Genomic DNA, 14,145 nt, shown 5'->3' on the forward strand with positions numbered 1-14,145 from the left:
AATCTAGATCTCTCTTGACTTCCAATTGTGCCTCTTCAACTGCATCACACTGCCTCCTTCCCCTACTCTCTCCTCTCCCTCCTTTTCCCCTCTCCTCCTCCCCCTCTACCTTCTCCCTTCCCTGGCCTCTTTCCTCTCTTCCCCCTCCCCCCCTTCCTACTTTTTGTGCCCCTCCCTCCTCATTCCTCTTCTCTGCCCTCCTCCTCTTTCCTCTCTTCCTCCCCTTCTCTTCCCTTTCTTCGTCTCTCTCCTTCCTCTTTTCCCCTCTCCTCCTCCCCTCCTTTTTCTCTCCTCCCCCTTCCTCTTCTCTCTTTTCTTCCTCCCTCCCTTAGCTTCTCCTCCCGCCCTCCCTCCTCTCCCCTCTTTCCCTCCAGAGCCTGGAAGCTTCCCCGTCTCCTAGGCGACCTCACAGCAGCCAATAGAAACAGCCGGCTGTGTCCACGTGGCCCGGGGCCCCGCCCTCGGCCCGCGTTCTCGGCCTGGCTTCCCAGACATGTCGGGCGGGAGCACCTCCGCGGCCCATCCCGAAGGGCTGCACGGGCAGGCCCCTCCGTTGCCCGCGGGGAGCACGGAGGATGGGGCGGCCGCGGCCCGGCCGGGGGGCGCCCCCGCCTCGCCGGAGGAGGAGGAGGCCGAGAGCGGGGAGAGCGGCGACGGCGGGAGCCGAGGCTCGTCGTACTTCTCCGGCAGCGGCAGCGACGATGAGTAAGGGTCGCGAAGAGGGACATTTCTGTGCGTCTGCTGCGCGCCCTAAGGAGGACCACGTGATGGGGGCGGGGTGGGGGGGCAGCGGCACCTTCCAAGGCCTTCTTGGGCGGCCGTGGGTGGTCTGGGAGGGGGAGGAGCCCACATCCAGCCCATTTTATATCTGAGCATACTGAGGTGACTCCCTAAGGTCATGCAGGGAGGGTCCGGTCAGCAGTCGAACTTAGATCCTCCACCTCCCAAGGCGGCGTCCTTCCACCTTGTATGCCCCCTCGAGATGCAGGCACCCTCACTATAGTGGGCCCTGACAGCCGACCCCTCCCCTGGAATTGCAAGGACTTAAATGTCAGTAATTTCTTAATCCACGATTGCTGTCGTGCGTGCATTGACTCAGTGCGCATGTGCGCGGCTCCCTAGCTAGCCCCAGAGTTTCCAGCGCAGGATCTAAGGTTTGGACCTGGGGGAGACCCCGTGACCTTCAGTCCCCGCCCCCGGGGAGCCGCGGCCAGTGGGAGGTGTTCCCTGTCATTTGCATAAATAGAATGTCAATGTCATGGAGTCAGCTGTGATATGCAGCATTCCGTGACTCAGGGAACAAGGCCCCGCCGTGTGTAGAGCAGGGTGCCGGGTGCTTGGGGAGGGGATGACGAGCTTAGGGATGTGTTCCCGGCCCTCTTGCTGCTCACAGCCTTGTCGGGAGGTAAGGAAGCTACTGTGAACGATCCTGCAAACAGTGTCGTGTGATGAGTGAGTGGAAGGGCAAGACTCTCACAGAAAAGGGAATTTTAAGAGCGCAGGAGAATTTAGTGCGGGAGCTCTGTCTGCATCCCAGCCTCCGTGGCTTGTCACCCCACCCCCTGTAATTTTCTAGGTAAATGCGAAGTCTTGCTGGGGAGGACGTCAGGGTAACTTCCTAGATACAAGATGGGGAGGGGTGGATAAAGACAACCATGGTTCTGAAAGAGATTGGGATGGTGGAGTTAATGGTCTGCTTGCTCAATAGATTGGTAGGGTGATGCGTCACCCAATACATGCAAATTTGGGCTGCATTAAATGGGGCACAGCTTCCAGGAGTGGGAGGTGATGGCCCCGCGTCCTCTGCCCCGGGCAGAGCTTCCTCTTCATTCCTGGAGGCCATGATTCAGGAAGGGTGCCCTGAGGAGGGCAGCCAAGATGGGGAAGGCCCTGTTGGCCATGAAGGAACTGGGAAGCAGTCAGCCTGGTGAAGAGGGCATGCTCGTGTCTTCAGTTATTAGAAGGGCTGCCATGTGGTGGAGAAGGAATTAGACTCATGCCTTTGGGACCTGGAGGGCAGAACCACAAGCGGAGGGTGAAGTTCCACAGAGGCTTGTTGCATTGACTTGAATATCAAATTATTTTAGGTTTTATAGTAGTCGATTTGACAATCATTTTCATCTTGAAATTAACAATTGAAACAGATGAAATGCGGGGCTGTGGTTTCTGGCTCTCGTGTCTTCTAATGGCTTTAGGACCAAAGATCATAGAGTTAAAGCTAGAAGGGTCTTCAGAAGATCCTCCTCTTGTCCAAAACCCCCATTTTACATATGGGGAGTCTGAGGCCCGTGGAGCCCAGGGTACTTGCCAATGGACATATAGGGAATAAGTAACAAAAGCAGTATTTGAATCCAGGTCCTCTGGCCCATTCTACCACACTGGGACCTTTTAAAATCCTCATCTCTAGAAAAAAAGCCCAAGGGAGTAGGTGATACCTGGCCATTGAACTTGCCCCAGCCGTTTTTATCACAGTGCCAGCTGTCACTGTGGCCCAGAAATTCCAATTTACTGTCATTTGCAACCTCAGCCAAGTGGCCTTACATTGTGGCTTACTAACTTTTTGGACAGAGGTAGTCCAGCTCTGACACGTTGCCCAGATTTCTCAGGACACCGGAACTGTCGGCATCCCAGGAGACAGGCGTGTCTCTAGAATTTCTTAGAACATCCTTTTCTCTTCTTTTTTATCACTGCCAATTATCAGGGTGCAACATGAAACCTGAGTTTTAACTGTGCAAATATATTTCTCTTCCTGTCAGTGATTGGGAATGGGTTCTCATGTAGTCATTTATAGTTTGAAATTCTCCTTTTGAAAACTATTCACATCCTTTGATTGCTTCTCTATTGGGGAATGGCTCTCGATGTCCTAAATTTGTGTGAATTCCCATTACTTTGGACATCAGACTTTTGTTGGTGATAGCTAATGAATATGTTGTCTCCCCTCTACCATTTCACTTCTCATTTAGGCCTTGATTTTATCACGCAAACCATTTCCAGTTTTATGTGGTCAGAACTGTCTTTCTGTCTTTTCTGATTTCCTCCGTCCTTGTTTGGATAAAAGTTCTTCCGCTGGTCCTGATAGTGAAAGGTACAGGGCCTGAGTCTGCCCTCTACCCAGCTGCTTTCTGGTCTTCCCAACAGTTCGTATCAACAAAGGAGTTTTGCCTCCAGGAATTGAGGCGCTCTGCTTTGCCAAAGCACTGGATGTGACAGTTCTGATGGATTCGGTTTCTGGCTTTTCTAGTCTACTCCACCGGTTTACTCTTCTGCGTTTTAATCAGGCACGTGAAATGTGGACGAAGACTGCCCGGTAACATCACTGGTCTCTGCCACTTCTTAAAGGTCCAAATCAAGGCACGTGTTTCTTTCTTTATTGCAAACTAAGTGGAGGAGTGGATGAATCAGCTTTCCCCCCCACTTTTAAGAACGCAGAGGCAGTGCCTTTATGTGCACTTGGGCACTCCCCACAGAGACAAGCATGAAGCTAATAAGCAATTTTAAATTATTTTAAGATGAGCCTAGAATGCCTTCCTCTGCCTGTCAGTGTTTCTTTAGTGACGACATCTGGATTAAAGCTCAGAGAACTGAGTCTGTTGATGTTATGATCAGTTCTCAGAGCTTTTGAAGGGTAGACAGGCATGTGATGGCCCCGATCGCTAAATATCCATGCCAGATTTATAGAATAACAAACTAACCCAGCGTGTAACAACAATAACAGTAAATCTTGACATTTATATACTGTTTTAAGGTTTGCAAAGCAAACATCACCTTTGATCCTTAGAGCAACCTTGTGAGGTAGGGGCTATAATTATCCCCATTTCACAGATGAAGAAACCAAAGCTGAGAAGGATTAAGCATCTTTTGGGGGGGGGGGTGAAGCAATGGGGTTAAGTGACTTGCGCAGGGTCACACAGCTAGTAAGTGTTATGTGTCTGAGCTCAGTCTGAACTCAGGTCCACCTGAATCCAGGGTCGGTGCTCTATCCACTGCGCCCCCTAGCTGCCCCTGAGAATTAAGCATCTTGCCCATGTCCACAAAGCTAATGTCTGAGACAGGATTCAAACTCACTTTTTCTGACTCCACGTCCAGCACTCTACCTACTACCCAGGGAGTGGAAATAACCAACATCAAAGCTGAAGGCATGGGTAGAAGAGGTTTGCATTTCATAATACTTTATGATCTGAGGGAAATAATTCACCAGATTTTTAACACCTAGAATGAGGGATGTCAGCAGGGAAATGCATGAGTGAAAAAGAGGGTGTCAAGCAGTCAGTCAATTAGCAAGCAAGTATTAAGCAGCTATTGCATGCCAGTCAATATGCTACGGACTAAGGGATACAAAGGCAAAAAAATGAAACAATTCCTGCTTTCAGGGAGCCTCTAATCCATCAGAGGAGACAACATGTACACATATAAGTATGTACAAAATAAATACATACAGTGTGGACACAAGGTGGAGATGGAGGGCAATCATAGAAGGATTTGTCAGGAAGAAAATGGAACATACTGGGAGATGGGAAGTGAGCGAGGAAGTGTATTCCAGGTATCAAGGACAGCCAGTGCAAAGGCCTGGAGATGAGAGATGGACTGCTCTGTGTAAATAATACAGAGAAGTCCAGTCTGGTTTGATCATTCATTAAGGGAAATAATGTATAATGAGGCTGGAAAGACAGATTAAGATCAGGTTCTACAGGGCTTTAAAAACAAACAGGAAATTCTATTTTACGTTAGCGGCAATGGTGAACCACTAGATGTTATTGAGTAGGGGACTGGCGTAGTCAGATTTCCACTTACATAAAGTCACGTCAACTGTGTGAAAGATGGACTGGAGGGGGAAGAGACCTTGGACAGGAAGACCATTGCAGTTGTCTAGGTGGGAGCCAGTGAGTGCCTGAACTAAGATGGTGGCTGTGGTAGAAAGAAGGGGTCAGTTGGTAAACGTGTGTTGAAGGCAGGGATGCCCAGATGTGGTGACTGATTGGAGTGAGGAATTGAGGTAATACTGGAGTTGTGGATCTGAGAGTGTAGAAAAGTAGCATGGTTCCCACAGAGGTAGAGATGTTTGACAGAGGGAAAGAAAGGAGGATCGGTTTTGTCCATGTTGAGTTTGAGATGCTTTGGGGATATCCATTTGGAAATGTCCTGTGGGCAATTGATGAAATGGACCTGGAGCTCAGATTTAGGATAGATATGTGAATCTGTGAGTCATCTGCATACTAATTAAAACCTAGGGAACTGATAGGGTCACTGAGAGAGAGGTGGGCCTAGCACAGAGCCTTGGATCGTCCACGGTTAGGGGATTTTGTCAGGGAAGCTCCTTGGGACTGTGCCACAAAGTGAAGAACTGTTGGGAGGCACAGATAATTCTATTAGGAATATATCTTCATTCACACGTAGAGAGAGCCAACAAGCAGAGTCTCTCCGGTTATGAGGAAATAGGGTTTTTTTATATAAAAAGTAAAAAAAGTAAAGTCATGAGCAGTAGAAAACTTCTGGTTAAAAATAGCTGTATATCACGAAAATGCTAGCCCGGTAAAAATGTGTCGGGTAAGCAGAATCTTCCTAGGACGTCTATGGTCGACTCTGGGCATCCTTTTGAGTTTCAGTGGTACAACAATGACAGGGCAACCTCCAAGTATGAGCTTGCTATGGATGGTAAGCCAGTCAAGGGGACAGAAAAGGTGGGAGTGGTCAGATAGGTAGGAGAACTGGGAGGAAAAAGGGCCTTAGAAACGCAGAGAAACAAGAGTATCCAGGAGGAGATGGGTCAGCGTGGAGTTCAGGAAGGATGGGGATTGAGAAAAAGATCACTGGATTTGATCATTAAGAGATTATTATTGAGGTCAATAATCTTAGAAAGGCATGGAAAGACATACATGTATGTGAATGTATGTGTGTATGTGTGTGTATATATACATATATATGGTAAAGAGTGAAATGAGCAGAACCAAGAGAACATTGTATACAGCAACAGCAATAGTTTTAAGAATGACTTTGAGTAAATAATTTATTTTGTCTATTATAAAATACACAAATTAAAAATAAAGGACGGATGAAGAAAGATGCTGTCTGCATCCAGAGAAAGAAGTGATAGAAGTATGTATAGAATAATTTTACAGATATGTATATATATATAATATGTGTGTATAAATACACACACACATGTACATCTATATGTGTCTGATGGTAGCCATCTCTAGAGCAGAGTGGGAGGGAAGAAAAAAGGGGGGGAAAGAAATTTACATGAAAACTTTATATTTATTTATATTTAATATATTTTGTATAATATATAGAAATATAGAAATATATTTATATATGTTTAAAAGAAATAGCAAGTTGTACATAATAGATTTGTAGTTTCATGTGCAATCCATCTTTTTCTGTTATACTATGTTATGGAGATACTTGTCTTATTCCATAAAAATAAAATAATTTAAAGAAAGAGAGAGATTCTGATAGCTGTCAGAGACTGACTCTGGAGAGAGCAGTTTCAAAAGAACTGGAAACCAGAATTCAAAGATTTTGGAGTGAGTGAAAGGAGAAGTGCAGAAAACAAGTGTAGCAGCTAGGATTTTGCCTGAGAAAGGGAAGGTAGAGGGCCATAACCTGAGGGGATGGTTGGGCCCAGTGAGGGCTTTTTTTAAGGGTGGGACTGACTTGGGACCATTTGAGAGCAATAGGGAAGGAACCAGTAGACGGAGAAAGATGGAAGAAGGGGGAGGGGTATGCTTGAAGGGAAGATCTGCCAAAGAAAATAGGAGATAGGGTCGAAGGCACAGATGGAGATGTTGACCTTGGCTAGAAGAAGGGCCGTGCTGTCAAAGAAAAAAATCACAGAGAATCATGTGGGGAGACAGACAGAGAGGTCTGCAGGCTCTGGGGATTGAGCCTGAGCCGAGAAAGGCTTCGCAGAGCAGGGAGAAGCTAGGCTCCACAGCGAAAAGCGACAACGTGGACTGGCCCTTCTGTGGCTCTCTCCCCGGTTTCAGGTCACAAATCCCACCTGAGGAGGGGCCCTGTGTCTCAGGGCAGTGGTCCAGGGTCTTGGGCTGTGCAGTGAGAAGGAAGAAGATGCACAACCAGGCAACAGTTGTGTGGCTCAGATGCCAAGCGTCTTCAGTGCCAGCCTCCAGCTCGGGCCAAAGCCTACAGTGGACTAACCAGGGCAGGAACCCCAGAACAAAGGGAAGCCTACCCTTAAGGATATCCCAGGATAAGTGATTATATTCTAACGGGCAGGGCTGATTCACGCGTCCCTCAAAACTCAGTTGTCGTCAAGGTCATAGAGGAAATCTAATGAGACAGATGGCCAAGGAGGGGCGTTGTTACATTTTGGTCATCTTAAAAGAAGAGAGGAAAGGATAGAAGAAGGATGGGAGACTTTATCTCACACGATCCAAGTGTACAAGAAATCTATGGATACAAGGACCTCACTCTCCTCCGAGCTAGTCAAGAGGAGAAAATACATATGGTTGGATACAGAAATACATTCCACTCAACAGGAAAATAGGAAAGAGAGAGAGGGGGGTGAATAAAAAGGAGAATAGAGTAAGGAAGGGATTAGTCCTAAGCAAAACAAACTCTAACCAAGGATGTACAAAAATATTTATAGAAAAAAAAATTTGTGGTGACAAAAACCAAGGAACTGGGGCGGGGGGTGCTCACCAATTGGGAGGAGTTTGGGTTAAGGGGGGTAGGAATAAGGGCTAGGTAAATAGGGATGGGGATGAGGACAGAGAATGGGGTTTGAATGACCATGGTAGGGGTTCACTGAGGTGGGGAGTGTTTGGGGAGGGAGATTCTTAGCTCTTGAGGAATGACTTCAGGTACACTATGAACGTTCTTAGAAGTCTGTTTCTTTATTACTGTATGTCACCGTCTTCCTGTGGCTCTTTCATTTTCTGTACTTTAAAATTGAATTTTATTTTATATTCAAACAAAGATCCTGCTGTCCTTCCCACCTGCTTTCCCCCTACATTGAGAAAACAAGAAAAAAATAGCACCCCTATTATCAACATGTATAGTCAAGCAAAACAGGTAAGTGTTTTAAACCAGGGAGGGACTAGTCCTGGTGTGTTCTGTTATGATCAGATCAAATCTAGCAGGCTCAGTGCATAACACAGCGCTGCACTTGGAATCAGAAAGACCTGAGTTCAAACCCAGCCTTACTCACTTACTAGCTGTGTGACTCTGGGCAAGTCACTTAACTGCTGTCAGTCTCAGTTTCCTCATCTGTAAAAAGGAGGATAATAACCATACCTCCCTCCCAGGGTTGTTTCAAGGATATGATGAGATAATATTTGTAAAGCACTTTGCAAACCTTGACTCCCTATATAAATGCTACCTTAGAATATTGTGTTTGATTCTGGGCTCTACATTCTGGGAAGGACATTGATAAACGGAAATGTGTCCAAATGGTGAATGGCCTCAAGGTCGGCTATATGAGGACTGGTTGAGCCAGCCTGGGAAAGAGAAGTGTTCAGAGGGTAACATTGGTCTTCAGGCTGTCATGGAGAAGAAGGGTTAGGTTTGTTTTGCCTGGCCCAGGAGGGAAGAACTATGAGAAATGAGTAGAAGCTGCAGAGTAGCAAATTTAGGCTTGATATAAAGAGAAATTCACGAACAATTAGAGCTGTCCCGAGGCTGAGCTCCCCATGGCGGGAAGTAGGTTTGCTTTCCTGGAGGGGTCCCATTCCGGGCTGGAAGAATTCTTGTCTAGTGCTGATTGTGGTCAGGTGTGGGCTAGCCTGACAGTCACTGGGCCTCCCCTCCTCCCACTGAGATTCTATCACTGAAGATTTGTTGGTGATGACAAGGGAAAACAGCAAGGACTCTTTGGCCTTGGAAGGTTGGAATTTAGCATTCTGACTGTCGAAAAAACTGGTCTCTTGACAGCTGCGCCAGTCTGTGGTTGGCAAATACAGCTAAACTGCTACTTTCTCTCATTTCTTTAACAGAGTTTTAAAGAAAAATTCTGACCTTTCTGTTCAGGCTTGAGTAGAATTGCTAATGGCTGATACAGAAAGTAGCTATATTTTCTGTTGGTTGAATGATCAGAATACAAATTATACCATTTTGTGCCCTCCTATTAGTGCTTGTGTTTCTGAGAGGATTCTGCCTGGATGATTTTGCTGTATCGAGTTTTTATTAAAGGGAAAGCAGTTTGTAAATTTTGCTTTGAGTAGATTGATTTCATCTTAAATTGATGCTATAAAATCATTATTTTTTTCCTGTATTTCTAGAAGTTATGTTTTTTCATTGCTTCACTTCTCAGAAAGATATTTTGATTCACATGATGAATTAGGAAATATGTGGTTTACTGTCTTCCTACCATCATCTATGAGAGTTGTCTAGCAAATTATAGGTCTCGTTCTCGTGGATGCAAACTGGCTCATAGAACCATAGATTTAAAGTTGGAAGGGACATTGGAAGGCGTCTAGTTCAACCACCACATTTTATGGATGAGGAAACCGGGGTTCAGAGAGGATTTACATAATGGCATGTTTCTTAAGGTTCAAAAAGCACATTATGTGTATTAACTCATTAGATCCTCACAAGCAACCTGGTTAGGTAGATGAGGAAACTGAGGCTGAGACAGGACTCTGGCTCAGGTCTTCTGATTCCAGGTCCACTGCATCACCTTGTCACCTCATAGACGTAAGTCATTTCTCAATGTTCATAGGGTTCAACTGATGGGTCATGGCCTTGAATAAACATCTAATCAAACTGAGAGTATTGCTGAATAGTGTAAGGGAGACATGGCCCCAAATGAATATTTGATGTCCAAAGGAAGAGACCTCCTTACTTCTATAGGGGGAAGGTTGTTGCTTGTCCTTTGTTCTCAAAGAGGACCATGACATCAGGAAGATGGTGCCATGACTTGCAAGTGAATTGGATTTAAGTGAGGGAGGCCTGTGCAAAGTCTCAGCCTCATTCTCTCCTCCGGAGCCATCTGGGTCCAGTGGTAAGATATAGATCAGGATGAAAGGAGGAAAGAAGGAAATAGCATTTCTATATAATTATATAGCTAATTTATAGCTATTTAAATAGCACCTGCTATGTGCTAGGCGCTGTGCTAAGAACTTTACAAATATTATCTCATTTGATCCTCCAAACAACCCTGTGCTGTTATTTTCCCCATTTTGCAGTTGAGGAAACTGAAGCAGATAGGTTAAGTGACTTGCCTAGGGTCCTACAGCCAGTAAGTGTCTGAGGCAGGATTTGAACTCAAGTCCTCCTGAGATGCTTATTCATCTCTGGTTCAATGAAATGGCTGAATACTAAGGACACTGAAAAAGGCCACTTGACCTCCTAGAAGGGAGTGGTTTCTCTCGCTCTCTGGTTCCTCACAAAACTTTAGTTCTAATAAATTAGAATTCTGAGGGACAATGGAATCTTAAAGATTCTGAGACAAAACCTGGAAAAGTTGTTTGTCTTGTTGTTGGCTGCTCTCCAGGTATAATCTTTTCTTCTTTTTCACAGTGACCTTGAGGCTGAATGGTCGGACAGTGTGCAGAAATACGGGGAGCTATTTTATCTAGAGCTGAGTGACAGTGAAGAAGAAAGTCTCCTCCCAGAAGCGCCGGCTGTGAACCATGTGAGGTTCAGTGAAAATAAAATCATCTTTGATGAGGATTATCTCAGAGAAGGAAGAAAATATGAACCCAGACTCAAGAAGTTTTCCAAAATTTTGAAAAGCCGAAGACTTTTGCCAAAGCGTTACAATAAAAAAAACAGCAGTGCACCAGTATCAATCCTAAAGCATCAGCCCACTCAGAAAATGGGCATCATCCTTCAGCAGCAGTACAAGGACGTATCTGTCTTTGTAAACCCCAAAAACGCAACAGTCATAAAAGCAAAAGAGCATCTCAAGCTTCTGGAAGTGTTGTTGGGAATCATTCACCAGTCTAAATGGAGGAGAAAAGCCGAAGGCGCCAACAGAGCGAAACTCGTAGTACACGGCTTACTCCCAGGAGGCCCAGCCATGAAGAGTGGCCAAGTGCTGATCGGTAAGTATCCCTCTCTGCAGATGTGGAGCAAGATGGCAGTCCTAGCGGTCCTGAGCTACATTCAGGAGTGTTCCCGTGGGCTTGGGTCAGGGAGCACCAGGAGAAGAGATGGTCAGTGGTCCAGGGAGTCAACCCCCCTGCAAGTCTGAGATAAAAACACAGAAATAAGCAACTGGGGATGCGTGGCAGAGAGAGTATGTGTGCAAATGAGGTATGTTTTCATGCTCCAGTAATTCAGAAGATCTGTGGTTTCACTCATGCCTCTGCCAGTGTAGAGCTCAAACCCTTAGCCAAAATTTTTGTCATCTGGTTTAAATACCTCTCTAAAGTCAACTAGGCTGGTCCTCAGACAACTACTAAGGGTCTGTTACTGTGCAGGGAGCCAAGAGTCAAGCTTCTGTGGGAAAGACTGTAAGAATCCAGGGTCACCACACCATGGTGAGGCATGGCATTGGGCATCAGGGACCCTACATAGGAATGTGTGCATGTACGTGTGTGTGTGTGTGTGTGCATTGTGTATGTGTGTGTACATGTATGTATACATGTGTATATTTGTGTGGATCATATAGGCATATTTCCATGTGATTTGTCACACAGGAAACCATTTAATCAGGAATGCAGTTCTCCAAGTCTGGAGATGCCATAATCTTAGCCTGGCTATAGCTATATCCATAACAGCCCATTAATAGACAGGAAAAGTTTAAGGTTTGCCCGGTACCAGATGATAGAGAATGTGTAATTTATGAATAGAAATACTTCTAAATCAGACATCCGCCCTTGGGAGAACACTGAGTTCTTAGAGTGGTTTTCTGCACCCTAGAGCAGCAGTGTTATCCATCGCTTAGTTTCCAGAATGCTCATTACGGAGGAAAAAAGCCTCCAATCACAAAGTCAAAGAAAGAATCCACAGATTCTTCTGAGAACATGTGATGGTCGTCTTTTTGCCTCCCTTAATGGATCGAAAGTTGCGAGTGCCCACCGTGGCGTCTAGCAGAGGGCCCATTGCCCGCATGAAGCTGAAGGAGGCCTTTTCCAGATGAGAGGCTCAGGAAGGCGAGGAGTTTTGCAGATTGACTCGGCCTCAGAAGCAGGGGGGAAGGAAGCCCGACATTTGAAAGTATTTGTTGCATATGCAATGGTTTCTGGCTTTTGCTTCTTTTCTATGTGCTCTGGTAAAGTTCCTTCTGACTGCCACGAGTGAAGAACGGGAACCATGTGGACTGTGTTTCTATTTTGGCCTTCTCCTGTGCAAAGTTAGAATTCCACCGTAGATAATCTTTCGGATTACATTTTCTGAACAATTCCCTAGCCTGTCAACGAGCAGAGTATTCATTAATCTGCTCATTTTCCAACCTTTTAAGAAACATTTTCATTTCTTTTCCAGTTCTTTCCTCTGTTACCTTCATGTCATTTATAAGGCTGTGTCTAAGTCTCGCTTCATTTCCTTTGGGCATTCTTATTGACCCTGCGGCCAGGCTTTTCATTTTCCTTGAGTCCTCACGTACACTTTTGCAGTTATTCTCATCTTTGGGGTTTGTGCTTTGTTGTCAATTCTTTCCCATGGGAGTCTTTTCTTATTTTCTCCTTCCAGCCTTATAACTTTGTGTGGGAGCTAGGAACTCTGCAATTCTAGAGAGAACTCCGTGGTCTTGTATTGTTTGGGTCTGTGCTGTCTTGGGTTCTGCTGCTAAGTTCTATGGGTTTGATCAAGTCCTTCCTCAAGCATCATAGGGGTAGTGCTGCAAACATTCAGTGGGCACTAAGTGGTCTTAGGTTAGAAACAATATGAATCCTGGTTTTGGTCTGGGCAACAGAACCGCAGACTTGCCCTGGGCAAGGAGAAAGTCTTGTGCCTTCCCCTGGCTGCACAGAGTAGGGGCTTACTATGTGTGTGTTGAATAAATAAATAAATTTGTCGTTCAGTCATTTTTCAGTCATGTCCGACTCTTCATGACCCCATTTGGGGTTTTCTTGGCAAAGATCCTGGAGTGGTTTGCCATTGCCTTCTCCAGCTCATTTGACAGATGAGGAAATGGAGGCAAACAGGGCTTAGTGATTGGTCCAGGGTCGCACAACTAGGATCTGCGGCCATATTTGAACTCAGGTCTTCCTGAGTCTAGGCCCGGCACTCCATTCACTGGGCCACCTAGCTGCCCCAGATGGATGAATAGTGCGAGGCAAATGTTTGTGGCATAAGATGGTGCTTGACCATGTGTAACCTTGGCCAGCCCATCTGTTGTGACTCATTTCTTCCCTCCTCAGCTGAGCCCTGGTCCTTCCTGTCCTTTCCTTATTCACATAAAGCTGAGGTGAAAATTAGAGTAAAAGCTAAATTTAAAGGGTGACTGTGAAGTTCCTCAGAACCCCAGAGTGCCAAGAGAACCGTGCCAAGTGCGAGGGATTATTTTTAACCGTCATCTGATTCTTTTGGCTGCTCCCGGCCTGTTAGCCTTCTGGGCAGTTAATTTGATTTCTCCTTCATCTTATCTCAGACCTTTATATATGTAGTCATAGCCATGATCTAATTTCTGTTCTATTGATCAGGGACCACATTTACCTACTCGCTGTAGTATTTGGTGAGCTCCCCGAGGACAGAAACCCCGGTGTAATTATTTCTCTGTCAGCCAGCAAGCATTTGTTAAGTGCCTGCCATGTACCAGACATTGTGCTAGGCACTGGGGATACGAGGACAGAGAATGAGACAATCCCTGCGTGCTAACAGGGAGACAACAGGTACACGTAACAGAGTCAACATAAAGTGAGCAAACACAAATCCACGTGTAGGAGTTATGAAGTACAAGGTGATTTGCGAGGGAAGACCCTCGGAGTGGGAGTGATTCATACAGAAGATTGCCCTGCCCCAATTATGCCAATCATCAGGTGGCAGACAAAGAAAGAGGGGCTCATACCAGCTTAGTTCTTAATAGGTTTTATTAGGGTTAATTAGGTTAATTGGGTTTTTAAGGGAGTTTACTCACAAGAGGCCAGTCGTCCTGGGCAGCAGCGGGACAAAGTAACAGCGTGGATCCTCACACCAGTGCCAGGCCAGGTCGGGTATTACGTAGAAACAGAACAAGGAAGGCAGAGTGCCAGGATGGCCCAGGGCCATTTCATCACATGAGCCAGGTAAGAAGAAGGC

The 14,145-nt window shown here is 45.8% G+C and overlaps 1 protein-coding gene across 1 annotated transcript in view; it reads left to right on the forward strand.

Annotated features, from left to right (window-relative positions):
• The first annotated feature begins 493 nt into the window (after nt 1–493).
• Nucleotides 494–14,145, forward strand: part of INTU (inturned planar cell polarity protein) — a 69,124-nt gene continuing 55,472 nt past the window's right edge. Inside the window, exons 1-2 of the mRNA XM_027854607.1 lie at nt 494–705; nt 10,480–11,006. Coding sequence (XP_027710408.1) covers nt 494–705; nt 10,480–11,006 — 739 coding nt within the window. The remainder of the gene's footprint in view (nt 706–10,479; nt 11,007–14,145) is intronic.

The sequence above is a fragment of the Vombatus ursinus genome, unplaced genomic scaffold, assembly GCF_900497805.2.
Source record: "Vombatus ursinus unplaced genomic scaffold, bare-nosed wombat genome assembly UNPS02010461.1, whole genome shotgun sequence".
NCBI classification, from domain to species: Eukaryota; Metazoa; Chordata; class Mammalia; order Diprotodontia; family Vombatidae; genus Vombatus; species Vombatus ursinus.